The sequence below is a fragment of the Capricornis sumatraensis genome, chromosome 19, assembly GCF_032405125.1.
Source record: "Capricornis sumatraensis isolate serow.1 chromosome 19, serow.2, whole genome shotgun sequence".
NCBI lineage: Eukaryota > Metazoa > Chordata > Mammalia > Artiodactyla > Bovidae > Capricornis > Capricornis sumatraensis.
The window spans coordinates 20,052,901-20,072,982 of record NC_091087.1 but is presented as its reverse complement, the minus strand read 5'-3'; the positions used below and the strand labels follow the sequence as shown (position 1 = coordinate 20,072,982).

Here is a 20,082-nt window from a genome sequence, read left to right as displayed (position 1 = left end):
TGTGTGTGTGTGTGTGTGTGTGTGTGTGAGAAACCACATGGATTTCAAGCACAATGCAGCAAGGTGCAAACGCCAAGCCAGGTGGTTAAGACGTAAGAGGGGCACAGCCAGTGGCCTCCCCAGGGCCACAGGACAGCAGTATTTTGGAAGCAGGTTTGTGTGGGAGCTTAAATGCTAACGTGATAAACCCCGCTAGTCCAGATTCTTGCCATCAAGATTCTTGTTTTCCCTCCACCTCCCGGCAATGGAATAAAATAGATCTTTTGTTCTGCCTCAGAGGACTTACAAACCCTGACCAATTTAATCTCCAATGCTGGATGGAGACATTTAAGCCCAGAAGTGGCTCCATACACCACAGGCAACCCACGACAAAGCCACAAGGAAAACCATCCACCCCCAAGCCCTCTAGACCAGGGTCAAGCCCCGAAAGTACACTGACCCACACACCACACCTTTCTCAGGAAGTCTCCTATCTCCGCCCTGATGGGTCACAGCTGTTCAGAGGAACACCTGACTTTGCAAAGGACTTGCCCTTCTGTTAGCTGTGCCCAGTGCCAGGGCTGCCCACTGGGCACACACACCTGGCACGAGCATCTGGAACACTAGAACAGGAGACGGCCTGTGGACCCGAGGGCTCAAGAAGGCTCCTATAGATGCCCCAAGAGACTGGCACCCAGATGATTTCTGGATGAAGTCACCACTGTTGGTAACCATCTCTCAAACATCACGAGGCTTAGAGAATGCAAAATCTGGACTGTACACCTCAGGCTGCACTTGGAACCTGAAACCTCACTAAGTCACTGGTTCTGGAGCAGGACTGACTGCTGACCTGGGGAAAAGATGCTGGGGGCTCTGACTTCAGCCTTGCTTCACGGGAACGAATCCCCATCACCCACAGAATCACCTTCCTTCTTCCTTGACTGCTTATACAGAGTCTTGTGATGAGAAAATTAACCTACTGAGCTTAACAGAGACCCGTAAACACCTACCCCTGGGAGAAGCTGGGACACAGCCCAGCCTCTAGAACACCATGGCCTACTTGCTTTAACACCAGCCATTCCAAACCAGGTCACCTGAGAAGATCATTTAAACCTCAAGATTACACCAAAGGTGTGACAGTTAATTTTATGCATTGACTTGACTGGGCCACAGGGTACCCCAACATTTGCTGAAGCACTATTTCTGGATGTGTCTGAGAGAGCGATTGTGGTTGAGATTAACCCTGGAATCGGTAGACTGAGCAAAGCATATCGCCCTCCCCAGTGCAGGTGGGCCTCACCCAATGAGTCAAAGGCCTGAGTAGACAAGAAGGACTGACCTCACACAAGGAGGAGAGAATTCCTCTCCCTGGGGGCTGGGACACCATTTTTGTTTTTCTGCCTTCAGAATTGAAATCTTAGCTCTTCTTAGATTTCTGGCCTGTATATGTACACACACACACACACACATACACAACACACACACTCTCTCTCTTGGTTCCATTTCTCTGGAGAACCCCATCTAACAGTCTTCTGCAGGAACCCTCATGCATACATCAAACACCAGTTCTGAAACAATGGAGACATTGCATTTCCAACAAATCTCTGAGACACAACACCCTTCACAAAAGGGGAGTAACTCCTGCTGGTTTGCTACGGGGTCTGTTACTCAGGGGAAACCAGCATTTGGGAGAGGTTGAAAGAGGCTCAGCTTCACCTGTGGCAGAAGCCATGAAGCTGGCAGGGCCGCACTGGAGGGAAACCACGGCATACAGCTGGAGTGGGCCAGGATGGGGCGGGGTGGGGGTGGCTCGTGTGTTTCTCAGATTGAAAGGTGAGCTCTTTCTTTACCGTGTGGGAGTCAGAAGCAGGGAAGTGCATGAACAGGGTCAGGCGGCATTTCCTGCAGACCCTCTGACTCTTGAGCCTCACTGGACTGGAGTCAGAGAACGGAGTCATCCTGCCTTGGGGAGGAAGACGTGAGACAAGGGGGAAACAGACTCACTGGGAGCGCATACAGGTGTGCCGAGGCCTGCTGTCTCTTCAGAATGCTCTGACACAGCCATCCCCAACCTTTTTGGCCCCAGGGACCAGCTTCATGGAAGACAATTTTTCCATGGAAGTGGGGAGGAGCAAAGTAGTTTTGATTCACCCACTGCTCACTTCTTGGTGTGCAACCACGTCCCTAACAGGCACGAGCCAGTTAGGGCTGGGGACCTCCGGTCTAAGTCATCTTTTCCCTAAGAGTTGAGCTCCTCCTGAGTGCCAGCTAACCAATTAACACTAAGATCACGTGCAAGACATAAATCATCCTATAAGGCAATGGGCTTCCCATGTGATGCCAGGGATAAAGAACCTGTCTGCCAATGCAGGTTAGACACAAGAAACACGGGTTCAGTCCCTGGACTGGAGGATCCTCTGGAGGAGGGCACAGCAACCCACTCCAGTATTCTTGCCTGGAGAATCCCAAGGACAGAGGAGGCTGGTGGGCTACAGTCCACAGGGTCACACAGAGTTGGACACGACTGAAGAAACCTAGCACACACGTGAGGCAGCACTGTTACCTCTGTGTTACAGACGAGGAAACCAAGGCTCAGGGAGGTCGACGTCCCCACAACCGAGGACCGAGGGCTGCCCCAGCACAAACCTCCCTGGACAGTCACCTTGAACCACCTCGTGCTGGCCAAGAGGAAGGCTCCAGTTCTCCACTCACTCTTTCTGCAAGCTCACCCCACACTCCACTAGAGTCCGCCTCCACTTAACTTTAACACCAGGGAACTCTCTGCCCTTGTTATACATTTTTCTGGAACTTGTTGCTTAACACAGTTCATACAGTCCTATTTCAAAGCAATCGGGGCTGACTGCTCATAATAAACGCTTTCTAATAGTGACTCCTTCTGGACGCGAGTTGGTTTGGGACAGGCCAGCCTCTGTCTCCTCCCTCCTTTGGGCATCTGTATCCTTTGTGAATCCCCCTGCCCCATGGTCCCTAGGGGAAGAGGAGGCCTGACCACTGGCCACACCCCCAGTTCCAGGAGTGGACCTGGGACTTCAGTCTGAGTCAAAATCAGTGTATTGCCACCCCGAGGCCGTGACTGGGAGGCTGGGGGGAGTATGTGACTAATCAGAGCCAGTGACCTTTGCTGGGCAGGCAGCAAAGAGGCAGGGAATCACCCAGGTGAGAGCCACCTCGCCACCTTCTAGAGACGGAAAATATCCTTTTCTGGTAAGCAGTCTCTGAGGTGACCTCTAAAAATGGTTCGCCATTCACCTGACCCAAAAAACCCCCACAAAATCACGCAAACCAAGAGGTTCGAATCTTCGCGTTCACTTTAAGAACACCCGTGAAACTGCCCAGGCCATGAAGGGTATGCATATCTGGAAAACCACCATGAATGTGATGGGCGTCACTTCAAAGGCGCAATGCATGCCATTCCAGTGCTACAACACGGGAGTCGGCAGGCGCGCGCGGGCCAAACAGTGGGGCTGGACGCAGGGTCGCTGGTCCAAAGAGAGTGCTGAATTTTGACAGCACAAGCTCAGAAATGCAGAGAGTGGTGCTGAATTTACAGGTTTAGATGTAGATTCTCCGATCACAGAGCAGGTCCAGGCGAACCAAGCCCCCAAGACGCAGAGCAGGACTTACAGAGCTCAGGGTCGGATCAAGCTGAGCTCTCCCTGCCACACGGAGAGGATCCGCACTGCAAAAAGAACAGACTGTCCCTAAACCAGAAAAGGAGGTCACACAGGAGAAAAAAGATACCCTGGAAGAAACTCAAGAAATAAAAACAGCCCAGGAATAAATGCCACCCCCCCAAAAAAAATGCAAATAAAAGTTTGTTTTTTTTTAAAAAAAAAGGAAAGGAATGGAAAATAAACCAACACGGTAGAGGAGACTGGAAGGAAAGACCCTGCTCCAGATTGCCTATGACGCCAGCCCTCCTTGACACCAACAAACTACCCTCATTGTCAACAAAGCCTGTCCAGCCAGGGCTTTCGGTCACACACAAACAAGGAGCTCTGACCATCAGTGGGTCTCAAAGGAACACAAGCACAGCTGTGAGGATAAACACCATCTTCTGATTCTCCCACATTCTAACAACAAACCTTCCACACGTAAGTAGAATTTTTCCATTTCATCAAACCCTTTAAAACCCCAGGACCCTTGTTCTGGTCCTAGAGGCAAAGAACCACACATATGAAGGGTCTTGGTGACAATGCTATCCAAGTTTTCATTCAGGGCCTACTGGTCAACTGGTTTTCCAAGACAACCAATGGCCCCTTCCCACAGGGCTGCTCACCAGCATCCTGGTCTGAGAAAGGGTGAAAGGGACATGGTTACAGGGAATCTGAAACTCCCCAAGGGTCCCCAGGGGACAGGGGGCAGCCTCTGGGACACAGCTTGAGAAGGAGCATCTGGTTCTAGACGGAGGCCCGAGTCAGAGTCAGACTTGGGCTCCTATCCTGGTGTCTCGAGTCATGGACTTGCTGCCTGGGGGCACCAGCAGGGAGTGGGGAAGACGAGCAGGAGGGCAGCTTGCCACAACTGCCACAGCACCCCCTGCCCAACAAGGGGAGATTCAGGGAACAGGGAGGGAAACGAGCAGTGATGCGGCTGGCCCATCCTCAACAGCACACCTCCCCGTGGCCGTCGTTTTTCTCTTCCGGTGCCAGGTCCCACTAAACCAGGAGCCTCCACAGAGCGACAACGAACGGTGGTTTTAAACAAATTGCCTGTGTTGAGCTTCACGGGACCCAGCAAGACCAGAGAAGTTATAGAAGAGACAAAGGACCCTTCCACTGGGACCGAAACACACATTTTTAACAAGACAGAGGAGAAGTCCCAATTCCTTTCCTCTGAAATGTAATCCTACAGCCAGAGGGTTTGTTTACTCAAAGGCTCGCTGGACAGCTGCTCAGAAGCTGGTCTCCCCATGCGCCCTGGAGGCTGGGGCACGAGGGGACCCCAGAGGACCCGCATGGACAGGGGCCTGCTCGCCCCAGCCTCCCCTGCGAAGACACACAGAACAACGCAAAGCCGGAAGGGCTCGTTTGCTGTCAGAAGTTCAGTCTGGGGGCACAGCAATCAGATCCATAGGCCGAGCATCCAGGGCCTTGACTCTACCTCAGTCCTTCCAACTCCTCTGTCTGGGAGCCTCCAGCCAAGTCCTCACCTTGAACCTGAATTTCGTATCCACGTTGACCACTTGCCAAGCGCCGCTGGGGTTCCAGGAGCGGACCTCACCATGGCAAGGGGTGGGAGGGAGGCAGGGAGTGAGCTCACATTTCCTTCTGAAACGATATTCTACCACTGACTGAGGTGACGGCGCACAGCTCTGTGAATGTACTACAAAAGCACGATCTGGGCACTTTGAATAGGTGAACTGCAAGGCATGTGACATCTTACGAAGCTGTCATTAAAAACAGACAGGGACTTCCCTGGTGATTCTGTAGTTAAGAATCTGCCTTGCAGTGTAGGGGATGCAGGTTCAATCCCTGGTCGGGGAACTAAGATCCCACATACCTCGAGACAACTAAAGCCCCTGCTCTGCAACTGCTGGGGCCCACACACTCTGGAGCCTGTGTGCCACACTAGAGAGTCCCTCACGGCCAAAACGTCCTGCAGGACGCAAGGAAGAGCCTGTGTGCCACAGTTAAGACCTGACCAACCAACCAAATAAATAAGTATTTTTTTTTAAATAACAGGAAAGAGAGATATATCTGTATGCATGCATATCTACCACATTCATTCACTTCTGCATTTATAAAATCTCTCTCAAAGGGTCACAAGAAGCTGACAGCATCCGGAGAAGGAAGCTGGGTGGCCCAGGGGCAGGGCTGGGAAGGGGACTGTTCACTACGCACCCTGGCTCCTCGTGAATTTCAAGCCATGTGAATCTGTGAGCTATTTTTAAAACACATAAACAAGTAAATAAAATTCAAAGGCAGGTAAAGATTTAAACAGGCCAGGGGTGTGCAGGCCTGCCTCTGGGGCAGGAGACCCTTTCCCTGGAGAGGTCTGTGGCCCGACCCCCAGGGCCCCATCCTACCCAGAGGCTGCCCATCGCCTCCTGCTCACCTGCGCTGACATGAGGAGCTGAACCCAGCATCTCTGGCCTCTCTTCCACCCGCGCTGTGCCTGCTGTGAAGCCCAGTAAAGCCAACAGCTCTACGGCCCAAGGGCCGGCTTTCTGCTGAAACCACACTACTCGTTCCAAGGAACACGCCACCTTTGACATTTGGAAAATTAATAAAGAAGATGAAAACAGAATGTGTAAGGGAAAGGCCGAATCGAGCAGCTGCTGAGAGTCAGCTGCCCGCCTTCACGCCGGGCCGAAGCTTCCGAGGCCCCGAGGACACAGGCCTTTCCTGTTCGTGACGTTTTTGGCTGCGCTGGGTCTCCGCTGCAGGGCAATCACGCAGGCTTCAGTGGCCGAGGCATGTGGGCTTAGGTACACGTGGGATTTTAGTCACCGGACCAGGGATCGAACCTGCGTCAACCACAGTGGCAGGCACTGTCAACCACCGGAGCCCCAGGGAAGTGCCCAACCTCCGACCTCTGCCCTACATCTTCTCCCTCAGGACACGACATAACTGAGCCTTCCCTAGACAGCCAAGCGAGCTTGGAGAAAGGACACGACCCTCAAACCCACTTTCCAGACCCACCATGGTGGAAAGAAGCAGGTGTAGGAGAGACAGCCACAACAGTGCCACGTCTCCCAAGAAGGGGCAATGGCCTGGCATCAACCCCGGGCTCAGTGGCAAACCCAAGGCTGGGGAAGTGGAAAGGGAAGTCGTTCAGTCGTGTTGACTCTTTGCAGCCCCAGGGACTGTAGCCCACCAGGTTCCTCCATCCATGGGATTTCCCAGGCAAGTATACTGGAGTGGGTTGCCATTTCCTCCTCCAGGGGATCTTCCTGACCCAGGGATCGAACCTGGGTCTCCCACACTGCAGGTAGACTCTTTACCATCTGAGCAACCAGGGAAGGCTGGGGACTGGGGGACAATTCCCGGTCACTGGCCTCCTCCCCTTCCTGCCTGGGGCACAGCCCCCAAGTTCTGCCCATCACCTTCCTTTGAAAGCAGCTTAAACTGAGCCCAGGCCCGGGGTGATCTGAATCTCACCTGGCTCCGCTCCAGAGAGGCAACTTGAGGCTCTCGGTCACATGAGACAAAAGCAGTGAGAGCTTCAGGGCCTCAAGCAGCCCAGCGCTAACAGGGCTCCAGCCAAGCCCTCTAGAACACAGGTGTTCCAGAGCCTTCCGAGTACAGGAGCATCAGTGTCAGGCCTGACCCCTGACCTGGGGCCTTCCCTCCCCACCTCACCAGGCTCTCTGCTCCAATGCCAGCACCCAGCCAAGAGAAATGACGCAAACGCCCCAGGGCCCGAAGGCGCAGGAAAGCAGTGAAGCCAGGCTGGCGTGATGTAAACAAACGCGGTGACGATCAGCAGCCAACCTCCGCTTGGAGTCAAGGAGACACAAAGATAGGGTCTCCCAAACCCAGATGAGGTGGGATCGCGCCTACCCAGCTACCCCCCCACCCCCGCACACCATTATTCTCACTTGTTACTGGGGCTGTGTGTTTCCATAAATACTCCCATCTGTTGAAAAAAGCAGATCTGGATATTCATGTGAAGTCCCAATTTGAAGTGTTCTCAATTATCTCAGTTGTTAAAAACACTGTGTGTTTATGTGGAATCTAAAAGAATGACACAGATTAGCTTATTTACAAAACAGAAATAAATTCACAGACTTAGAAAACAAACAGTCACCAACAGGGAATTGCATTCACTACAGTAAGTCCCCTACGTATAAACAAGTTCCATTTCAAGAGCACCGAAGTCCAATCTGTTCATAAGTCCAACAAAGTTAGCCTCAGTAGCCGACTAATACAATCGGCTATATAGCCGTGTGCTGAGGTAGGGTTACAATATTCTTCACACAAATAATACATCAAAAACTAACACAAAAGATAAAGAAAACATCTTTAACCTTACAGTGCAGGACCTTGAAAAGTACAGTAGTACTGTACAGCAGCTGGCACTCAGGGGCTGGCACGGAGCGAACAGGCCAGAAGAGTTCGTGATGGAGGAGGGAGAGGGGGTGGAAGAGGGCAGAGCTGAAGGGCCATCGGCAACCGGAGACGGAGGGCAAGCAGTCATCCCTCACGGCTGATGTGACTGGACGTGCAAATGCACGTTTGCATTTTAGAGTTTGCAACTTGGTTCATATATAGGGGACTTACCATACCTTGTGATAACCTATAACAGAAAAGAGTCTGGAAAAGAATATATATATATAGTGTGTGTGCGTGTGTGTGTGTGTATAACTAAATACTTTTTTGTACACCTAAAACATTTCAAATCAACTCCAACAAAAACAAAAACGTTGTGCTGATCAACACAAAGCACAAAAACATATCTGTGGGCCATCGGTCTGCAGCCTCTGACTTAGTTTCCTGACCACGGTTTAGTGGGACCTGGGTGCCACGCATGAGTGATGAAGAACAATACAGTTAAAATCATGGGCCCAGAGAGGTGGACTGATACGCATGGTCAACTGAGGTCTGGGATCTGCTCAGCAGCAGCTCCCTGACCATGAAGAGGTGCTGGTCGTCACCTGCACAGCTGAGCAGTTCCTTTCCTCTCCTGGCGCCGTCCCCAAGAGATTAACAAAGTGACACCATCATCAGCTGAGCCCAAAACCCACCTGGAGCCCCGAAGCCCCAGTGTTCCTGGGGCTTCCACGGGACCAGAGGCAATGCAGGCCAGCGAACCCCAACCAGCTCAACGACAGCCTTGGGGTTCTTCTTTGTAACACCTCAGGGTTACGCCTCCACCCGGTCCCCTTTCCTTCCCTTGGTCCCTGAGGGACAGAGCCACCTCTCATTCGAGAAAAGAGAAGCATGGCCTGGTCTGACCTGTTTGAGGAGTCACGTGACATGCGGTAACAGCAAATGTCCCAAGACCTGCTCCTCCCTCCAGCTCCCAGGCGTGTTTGCAAAGGGTTGGGTCCACTCTGCCCACACGGGAGGTGCCAGGCAAGGGCAGTGAGGCTAAAGGCAGAGGGAGGAAGGCCCTCGGGCAGCTCTGCTGGTGCACGGGCAGCAGCATGAGGACCAGGAGGGACTCTCTGGTGGACCCAGGGAGCCCAAACACAGCCTGGAAATTCAGGGGTTGCTGTGCTCACGACACACGTCTTAAGTGACCCTCTCAGCATCCCTGTGCCCCTGCCATGTGGCAGTGGGTCGGCCCTTGCCACTACCAGCCCCGCTCAGGGCTAGCCACTTCTCAAGGGCACTCCCAACCTCTCCACCCCCGGCCGAGACATCCAGCTACGTGGCTGGCATTTCTGTGGCATTTCTGTCACACTCTTTCTCACTGAGCCTTCTCCCCTGCCAGACCACCCCTTCACCAAGGTGGGGAGGATGTTGGATCAGAAATCAGACCCCTGGGACTCCCCTGGTGGTCCAAGGACTGAGCATCTGCCTTCCAATACAGGCGACCCAGGTTCCATCCCTGGTCTGGGAACATGCCACATGCCGCGGAGCAACTAAGCCTGTGCCCCGCAACGACCGAGCCCGCACGGTCTGGCGTCCACGCTCAGCAACAAGAGAAGCCACGCAGTGAGGAGCTTACACACTGCAATGAAGACCCAGCACAGCCATAAATAAATCCATAAAGAAAGAAAGAAATCAGACTCCTGTCCTTCACCAGCCTCACGGCCACGAGCAAGGCACTCCATCACTCTGCACCTTGATTTACTCATCTGTCAAACGGGATTCAGAGAGTACACTCCGAGGAATGAGGAAGCATGTCAAGTGTGTGACACAGAGCCTGGTGCACAGTAAGGGCTTAATATTAGTTGCTATTATTATTACTGTCACCATGATCCCCACGTGATTGTTTTCGCGAACGCTGTCCACCGTAACACCTGCCCAGCCAGCTGGTCCTGAAAGACCCTCTGCTTCTCCTCCCACCCCGTCAGGTCCCAATCCTCCTCACTTCTCCCCACATGCCCTTCCCTGACCACTGAGTCCCCCATCAAAGTCCCTGGGGCTTGGATAGGTCCTTTTGCAACTTATCAAGTACTGCTTTTGACACAGGACTCCCTACAGAATTGGACTGTTTCTTACCTGCCAAGGAAAACCACACAAAGGCATCATCCCATCTCCCAAACTGAACTGGAAACTTCTCACCTTGACTGTTTCTTCCACACCATCTAGTCTTCCAGTGAAAGTGAAAGCGTTACTCACTCAGTCGTCCGACTCTTTGAGACCCCATGGACTGTACCTCTGTCCATGGAATTCTCCAGGCAAGAGTGGGTTGCCATTTCCTTCTCCAGCCAGTCTCATTAAACACACTGAAAGGATCTCTCCATCCACTCAGCCATGCTCTCTGCTGGCTCCTTAGCTGAGCTTTGGGGAGAACCAAATGATTGGGCTAAAGCCAAGCCCAGCACATCTGAGCATCAGATGGGCTAGAGCCTTACTTTTCCAACAAACTCACTGAGTGAGCTTAACAAACCCTTCCCATTTCTGGGCCTCAGTTTCCTCATCTGTACTATGGGTAGAAGGAGCAAGCCCAGTGGAACTCTGAGTGCAAAGAAACCCCACACCCAAGAGGTTACAAGCCCCTGAGGCCCTCCCGGGCCTGAGGAGCCCTGTCCAGGCTCTGCCATAGCCCCTCCTCTGCTCCACACCTGCCAACGAGAAGGGACTGCCTTCTCCCTGCACCCTGGAGATGAAGTCTGGATTCCTGGCAGATCACCTCATATTAAATACAGATTTTTTTATAGTGAAACCACGCCAACATGATTCTAAATTTCACGGTTCCAGAATTTCCCTTTGTAAATAGAACCAAAACATTAGTCATAAAACTAAAATTCCACTCACAACCCATGAAACCTTCTCTGCTAAATCCTGGAGGGCTTCTCTCCTGAGACATTCTCCTTACATAATTTCCTGCAGACATTGACACTGGAGACTCCCACCCCACCCATACTTGTGCCCCGCCATACCTCAAGAAAAGCCTGTGTTTGCAAAGCCCCCAAACTCAATGGGTACATGGACATAAGAGCTTGTGAGCAAAGCCAGCTCATCTGGAGGGCTCAGGTTTAAATTAAAGAGGGATTTTCGTCCCTTTCCAATGTGATAGAAGAATTCAGTGGCAGGTCCTGGGGCCCCGCAGGCCTGGCAGTAAGGACAGTCATGAGGCACTCCTTCCCCAGGGAAATTCAGTAGTGCGGGGGACAGACCCTATGTGGGGTCCTCAGTGTCCAGGGAGGCTCACACAGGCTAAAGAGTCACCAGTTTCATTTCTGAAAGGCTCAGAAGCAGATGCACCTGTCTGATGATCCTGGCCATATGGCTGAATCCTCATTTACTGGCAGAAGCAAGGCCAAAAGGTTGGGCATAGTTACGTCTGTTTTCCGGGTCATTTTTTCAATGTAATAGGAGACACCTGGGTGCTCAAAGGCAAGCCAGGGACTTGATAGACCCAGTCTCACTGCAAACACCCCAACAGCCCTGAGCAGCGTACTTAATTAGCACTGGGAAGTGGAAGCCCAGAAAAGCTAGGTCACCTGCTCACGGAGACAGCCAGGAGGTGCCCACCTGCACTACTGGCATCAGGGGCTGGCACTGGTGAGCGGCTCTGTCCTGGGCACTGGAGAATGCCCACCAGCAGCGTCTCTGGCCACAAAATGCCCCCTCTCCAAGACATGACAACCAAAAACATCCCCGGAAATTGCCAGACAATTTGAATTTGGGAGATAAAATAGACATATTTGGGTCTATAGACACATTTGTTCATTTGGGGCCAAATGACCCCAAGGCAGGCAGAATCCGCTCCAGGAAAGAAACCCTGAAAGCCCTGACTCCTCCCACATGCAGAGCTTTCCAGTGCTGTGCTAGTTTCCACTCCACAGCACAGCGAGCCAGTCATGTGCACAGCTGTACCCCCTCTTTCTCTAATCTATTCTCATTCAGGTCACCGCAGAGCAGCAAGCAGGCTTCTCGGCATGGTCTGCACTGCACGGCAGGCTCTCATCGGCGCTCTCTTCTCGGCACTGTCTCTGCACTGCACGGCAGGCTCTCATCAGCGCTCTCTTCTCGGCACTGTCTCTGCACTGCACGGCAGGCTCTCATCGGCACTCTCTTCTCGGCATGGTCTGCGCTGCACGGCAGGCTCTCATCGGCGCTCTCTTCTCGGCATGGTCTGCACTGCACAGCGGCGTCTCATCGGCGCTCTCCTCTCGGCACTGTCTGCACTGCACGGCAGGCTCTCATCCGCGGTCTGTTCCATTCTGTTGTTGCTGTGGTTCATCGCCCAGTAGCGTCTGGCTCTTTGGGGCCCCAGGGACCGCAGCACTCCAGGTGATGACGGTGCCTCACCACCTCCTGCAGTTTGCCCAAGTTCATGTCGCTTCTTTCGGGGATTCCATCCAGCCATCTCATCCTCTGATGGCCCTCTTCTCCTTCTGCCCTCACTCTTTCCCAGCATCAGGGACGTTTATACCATGTGTAAAACAGAGGCTATTATACAGAGCATCAGTAGTGTATATATGCCAGCCCCAGTCTCCCAATTCCCCCCACCTCCCTTTCCCCCTTTGGTGTCCATACATTCATTCTCTTCATTCTCTGCATCTGTGTCTTTATTTCTGCTCTGTAAATAAGGTCGTCTTTGCCAATTTTTTTTCAGATTCCATATATATGCATTACTATACAACATTTATTTTTCTCTTTCTAACTTACCTCACTCTGGTTGACAGTCTCTTCTCTAACTTGGTGGAGATCTCAATCAAGGGCATACTCCCTCCCCTCTTTGCTTTTAATCTGGATTTTTGCTGAGTTAGATTTATTTAACACTTCCATCACTGTGGTGTATAAATTAAACACCGACGGGAACTGGATGAAAGTACAAACTTCCAACAAGACCAGTAAGTCCTGGGGATGGAGCGGGTACCATGACTATAGCTAACACTGCTGTGTGGTAGACAGGCAAGTCGCTAAGACCACAAAATTCCTCATTACCAGGAAAAAAAAAAAAACTCTCTCTTTTCCTTTTGGGGGATCTATCAGAGACGATGGATGTTAACTACGTTCATTGCGGTCATCATTTCATAATGTACATAACCAAGTCGTTATGCTGTCCATGGAAACTTACATAGTGTGGTATGTCTGTGTTATCTCCATAGAACTGGAAAACAAAGAAAAAAGGAAATTACTCTGCAAAGCAAAACCTGAGATAGATATGTTTCACAGCTATCACTTTCCCTTAATTCAAAACTGTAACCAAGCAATTAAAAAGGACCTCCTGATAAACAAGATGCAGCACGGGGAACTATCTTCAACAGCCCATGATAAACCATATGGAAAAGAGCAGGATAAAGAATGTCTATGTGCGTAACTGAGTCACTTTGCGGCACAGCAGTAATTAAACACAACATTGAAAATCAATCATACTTCAACAAATTTTTTTTAAAATGACCTCCTGGTGCTACACAAGCGCCACAAACCCAAAGTCATAAAAAGGGGTTTAACTTTGTAACCAGGGCCCTGCCCAAAACTCCAACTTATTAAAATAATATTTATACACTAATGAGCAATAACTAAAAACATTTCAGATACTTGCCCCAAAATACTGAAAGTATTAAGCTTCTATATTTTCTCTTAAATAACTTTCATTCTCTGGACAAACAATGGGAGATGTGGGGATCCCAGGAGAAGCAGGAAATGTTCTGGCTGCTTTTCAAAGACCTGGCTTAATAATTAACTAAGCTCCCGCGGTTCCAGCGTCTTCAGGCTCTGACGGCGTGTAACTCTGCCATTGATCCAAGTGCGACAGCTGGGCAATATCAGATCACCTAGAATTTGTCTTCCTCCTCGTCCCCCAGGAAGCACCAAAACAAACCCTCCTTTCAGATAAGACAATTTTACAGAGCTTTTGAAATAAAGGGGTGGGCAGGCAGCCAACAGAGATCTGGGAGAAACCTGGCCTGGCAAGAGAGCTGGGAGCTTCCTAGGATGAGGAAAGGAGAGTCGTGGTTTCAGGTGGCACTCTGTGACTTGTCTCCACCTCGTTCATAAGACACCAGAGAGTAAAGTCAGATTCCCCCGGCTCTCAAAGGGTAGAGCCTGATCTCAGAGAGCGTGGGGCGGGGGAGGGCAAATGGTGCTGATCAGCAGCTACTGGGCGTTACACGCGTTATCCCCAAGTCCATGCAACCCCATGAGATGCTTCCTAACATCCAAACCCGGAGGAGTTTTCTACTTCCTAAACACAGCTTCTTTGTTTATTTCCTTCCAGCTCTCATAACCATGTAACCAGTAACAGACCCAGGAGGGCTGACCCTACTGCAAGCCAGGCAGAACTGCACACACACACACACACACACACAAAGGTACCCTCACCAACAGGCACTAAAACTGCCTTTCCCTCCTCCAAGTTTGTCTACAATCTTCAAATAGTTTTCCATAATGATTCCAATACATTAAAAAGCTGTATGATTCTGCAGGTGGGACATCAGATTGATTAATACGTACAGGAAATAAATTTAATTATAAAATAAATATGTATGGGAAGAGACAGCGGCTCAACCTCAGGAAGAAGAGGAGATCTGCAAAAACAAGTAGAGAGATGCCCAGTCATACCCGAGAAAGGACAGATGAGAAAAGAGAGCAGCTAAGAGGTCTGACTAATAGAGCAGACCCCAAAAGTTCTCACTACCAGGAAAAAAATCTACTTTTTTTTTTTGGAAAACATTAGAAATTCAGATAATACTAAGTGTCAGATATGATGGGAGGATCTGAGAGTCCCAGATACTGAGGGTGGGAGGGTAAGCTGATACATCCTCAAGGAAGCCAAGTAAGAGCACCCCTGGGACCCAGAAGCCCCACTGCGAGGGGTCCACCCCAGACTCTTACACAGGTCCTCAGGAGGACACATTTAAGGGGGCAGCAGACAGTTGAGTGCACAGAGAGAAAATGAATAAATGTTGGCTGAAAGGAAATTCAGACAATGTAGAAATATATCATAAATAATAAGTACATAATAAATAAATAATAAAGAATCATGCGGACATAGAGAACAGACGTGTGCACACAGCCGGGGATGGAGAGTGCAGGATGAATTGAGAGAGTAGCATTGAAACATATACATTACCACGTGCAACATAGACACCCAGTGGGAAACTGCTGTGTAACACACAGAGCTCAGCCCAGTGCTCTGTGACAACCTAGAGGCTGGGGTGGGGTGGGGGGTAGGAGGGAGGTTCAGGAGGGAGGGGACACATGTATGCCTAAGGCTGATTCATGCTGACATACAGCAGAAGCCAACACAAGGTTGGAAGCAATTACCCTCCAATTAAAAAAAAAATGTTTAAGTATTTCCCACAGTCACGTGTGTACACACAAAAAATTCTTTGCACATTCATATATATATTAATTTATCTATTTGATGAGATCATACTACACATGCTTTTAGTAACCTGTTCCACTTAACAGTATGTAGTGTTAGACCAACATCATTTTTCACAGCTGCACAGTATTCCATTACAAAGACTACCATAATTTGTGTAATCAACTGTTAGATATCAAGCTTACTTAAACATTTTCACTATTAAACAGAACTGCTCTGAACTTCATTGATCATGCATCTTTGCTTCTTCTTTGAAGTAATAAAATTTGAAGCAAAGAATAGATATCACAGTAAAAAATGTGTGTACCTTAGAAATGGAATTGCTTGACTAAAAGCATATACCTTTCTTTGCTTCTAAGTTTAACAGTTTCCTTGGATCCACATTCTTTCTGCTGTCTGTTAAAGTGACTCCTTCAGGGAAAACAGACACGTGGGCTAGCAATAACATGTACTACACTCTCCCCCTCTTCTCCGTATCCATCGTCATGGAAATGGTGGCCCCCATCCAGACAAACTCCTACCTCACAGGCTCCTTGCACTAGCCACATAGCTCATCACAGAGACATTCTGGGAAGCACCAACAAGGCAAAATACTTAGGGGTTCATTCATTTGCTAAAAATATCCGTATTAGATGCCAGCTTGTGCTTGGAGCCCCAGGAGGCGTTAGAGAGGCACAAATGAGTACGGGCCAGTCTTGCTCTTAGGAACCCTCCACCTGGGACGTCCAGTGACACTCTTGACCCCGAGTCCAAAATTCAGATCTCGAGTGTGCTCTGGGAGCACTGGGGGGCCCTGGCTGGGGGGCTTCTCAGAGAAGGTGACACCCCAGCAGGCAAACAGCAGTGAGCTGGTCACGACGTCTTGGCAGCGGAGGGGACTTGATGCAGAAGATCAGAGGGACGTGTGGAGCTAAGGCCACAAGACGCCCCTGGAGGACCCCTGGACGTCCAGCAGGGCTGGGGCAGCCGGCAGAGCTGAGATGGAGGCTTGAGAGGGAATGGGACCCCAGGTTCGAAAAGCCAGCTGGTAGGAACACTGAGGAGCCCGTGCCTGCGGGGATGGGAGGGCAGAAGGGTGAGAACAGAGAAGGAGGATGCACGGGCGTGGAGACAAGGCTGGCTGCAGGAACACCGGGCTGAAGGACACTGCTGTGACTCTGGAGACAGAGCAAAGTGAGCCAGAAGCACCGGCAGGTGGAGGGGCGCCCCAGGGGAGACGACGCAGGGAGACTGGGGGCAGAACGGCCAGGACGTGTTCACTGCAGGCCAAGGAGCTAGGAGGATGTCCACTCAGGGCAACAGGCCTTCAAGAAGCCTGATGAAGGCAGCCTGCAGGGGCCTGCGGAAAGGCCACAGTATACACCCTGGGCTTGCAGTGTTCTAGAATCTACTGTACAACTTAGCCCACACTCCCTGGGCTTCCCTGGTGGTTCAGACAGTGAAGAATCTGCCTACAATGCAAGAGATCCAGGTTCAATCCCTGGGTTGGGAAGATACCCTGGAGAAAGGATAGTCTACCCACTCCAGTGTCCTGGGCTTTCCCTGGTGGCTCAGACGGTAAAGAATCTACCTGCAATGCGGGAGACCTGCCATTCAATCCCTGGCTTGGCAAGATCCCCTGGAGGAGGGCATGGCAGCCCACTCCAGTATTCTTGCCTAGAGAATCCACATGGACAGAGGAGCATCAGGGGCTACAGCCCATGGGGTCGCAAAGAGGCAGACACGACTGAGAGACGAACACTGTCACAGTCAGTGAGATGCAATTTTCCTCTCTGCCGAGGAGCACGTGGGGCCGGAATGTCTACCATCAGGGCCTTTCCTAGCTGTCCGATGCTGTCCACATCAGAACCGGGGTGCCAGCTGTCCCCCCTGGAAACTCGACCCCGCAAGAAGAAGGCCATAACCTGCCTCTCCTGAGAAGTCGGACCCTCTCTGCACAGTCAGCTCCCTGGCCGGCAAGGGCCCGTCCTCTCCAGCTCAGACGCGCACCCTCACATCTGGCCGCAGGCTGCTGAGTGTTCTCCCGCCTCTCCTGGGTAATAAGGAGCAGACTGGCAAAATAGTTCAAATACCTTCTGAAAAAGTACACCGCCTTGTGGGCTGGGCGGCCTATTTTGAGCAAAATGTTTCAAACCCCCAGGCTCAGAGCTGCTCTGGGGCATTCATGTTCAATGTAACCAAGTGATTGGGAAGGCCATAAAGGATGACAGACGCATCTGATGATGGCCAGGCCGTGCCTGGGCACAGGATGGGACATGCCCACCCTCCAGGACCGTCTGTTGAGTGGGAGAGCCACCAGCCTGACATGAGAAGGGCCATCTGGAGGATGAACAAGTTTTGGGCTGGGGGCAGCCAGGAAGGGAAGGGACCTCCTGGCCCCTGTGTGCAGGAAAACAACCCAGAGGAAGGGGCGTGGGAGCCGGGCCCCGGTGGCCGCATGCAGTCACGGTAAGCGTGTGGCAGGGACAGGCCCAGGAGCGGAAAATACACAAGCTGGCAGCCAGGAGTTTAAGGAGAGAAGCGACGGGTGGTCCAGAGGACGGGCGGATGGCCTCAAGGTGCTCCAGGGCTAATTTCAAGGTGCCCGAATGCCACACCCAGGTAGTGGCTACAGGGAGCCGCTGAAGTCTGCAAGCAGAGGAAGGAGGGCAGGGGGAACGATGGGGTGCAGAGGGGATCAGGGGATCAGCACACAGAGGAACAATGTGGCTGGAGCCAGGAGAGGGGAGGAGAGGGGATGGAGGAGGGGAATGTGGGCCCACAGCGCTCCCTTCTCCATTTTTTCAGGACCACAGGCATATTTAATCCCGTGGACCCACAAAGAAACACCTTGCCTCCAAGTCACACAGCAACCAGCAGCAAACCTCAAGGGAGAGCTCCCAGACCTGCCTTTGCAGATCTGGTTTCTGTTCCTGCTCTGAAAATGCTTGTAAGCCCCTGGCCCCAAACCTCCAACAGCTGATCAAACACCCAAGCACTCTGTGTAAACTCAGAAGGGGAGGGAACAGGCTGTGACAAACTGACACACATACGCCCAGATTTCCGGGAGGCCCGCCTGAGTAACAGGATACATTTGGTTCATTTCCTGCAAAACTAGAATTTCCCAGCCATGGGGGGAAACGCAGCCCTCCCTGCATTGCCTGTAGCCCTCTCCAGCTCCCTACTCCAGACAGTCTTCCTAATTTCCCACTTTCTCGCTGAATCTGAGAAACCTACAACAGCCTCTCTAAGATCTCTCACATCTAGGCAGAAAGTCACCGAGGTCACCAAGGGCCGCCAAACGTCCTGGAGCCCAGCTCCAACTCACTGGCTCAAAAAACTGTGCCTCCAACAGGTATCCTGGAATCAGCCCACCCGATAGACACTGCTTCTTTTGGTAGCAGAACCAATGAAAAGAAAAAAAGCAGGTGGCACATCAGAGACCCGAAAAGGAAACAGAGGGTGGGTACTGTGGATGTGGGTTCGAATCCTACTTCCACCATTGAGTTTACTTGGATAAGCCACCTTGCCTCTCCGGAAAATTTTTCATCTGTGAAATAAGTATAAAAATAAAATCTTCGTAAGGCTGTCAGAATTCGAAGCGCTACTGTTAGTGTTAAGCATTAGCAGAAAGTTAAAAGGAATTCAATATTTTATACATGAATACTTTTACGTATACATATGCATGTGTTACGGGCTTCCCTGGTGGCGCGACTGGTAAAGAACCCGCCTGCCAATGCGGGAGACAGAGAGCCATGGGTTCGATCCCTGGGTCGGGAAGATCCCCTGGAGGAGGGCATGGCCAACCACTCCTGTCTTCTTGCCTGGAGAATTCCAGGGGTCGCGAAGAGTAGGCCACGACTGAGTGGCTGATCACATATCTATACATATACATATGTATACATTTATCGTTCAAACAGGAGAAAATTCTAGTGTGCAGGAGGGAAAAAGCCTGCGGGGCAGGGCCGAGAGTCCCGGGGTAGCACAAGTGCAGCCCGGCACCGGGGCCGGAGCGTCTGATGTGCGCGCTGATGCCGAGGGCGCGCGGTGACGGCGGGGCGGCGGGGCGGACTGGCCCGCGGGGCTGCAAGGGGCGGCGGACCCACCTGAAGACTCGCAGCAGCAGGCAGGCGATGAGGAAGGCGGTGAAGGCGCAGGCCACGATCACGGCCGCCTTCAGGGTGGGCAGGTCGCGGAGCAGGCTGGAGATGCGGGTCACCAAGGCGTCGCCGCTGCTGTTGGAGCCGCCGCCGCCGCCGCCCGCCGCCTCCCCGGACCCGGTGCCGGTGGCGTTCCCGGGCCCCGGGCCGGGCGGCGGCCGCGGCTGGCGCGCGGCTCCGGGCTGCGGAGGGGCGGCGGACTGGGCTCTGCTGGCGCGGGCGGCGGGCGCGCCCAGGAGCGCGAGCAGGAGCAGCGGCAGCAGCAGCCGCGCGGGCGGCGGCGCGGCGCGCATGGTGCGGGCCGGCGGCGCGGGGGCCGGGCGGGGCGCGCGCGGCGGAGCCCCGAGTCCCGCAGCGGCGCCGCGGCCTGCCCCGGGTCCTCCCGCGGCGGAGCCCGGCGGCTGCGCGGTGCTTGGCAGGAAGCTGCGGCGCCCGGAAGAGTCCGCGCCGCCCGCGGCCGCGGCCGCCGCCGCCACCAACACGTTGCACCGAGTCATTCGACGGGCCACGGCCCCACGTGGTCGGGGCAGGCCACCAGGCCGGG

At 52.4% G+C, this 20,082-nt stretch overlaps 1 protein-coding gene across 1 annotated transcript in view; it reads right to left on the bottom strand.

Moving 5' to 3' along the window:
- FAM174B (family with sequence similarity 174 member B) overlaps positions 1–19,831 on the bottom strand; it is a 39,570-nt gene extending 19,739 nt beyond the window's left edge. Inside the window, exon 1 of the mRNA XM_068991359.1 lies at positions 19,485–19,831. Coding sequence (XP_068847460.1) covers positions 19,485–19,831 — 347 coding nt within the window. The remainder of the gene's footprint in view (positions 1–19,484) is intronic.
- Positions 19,832–20,082: the final 251 nt, after the last annotated feature.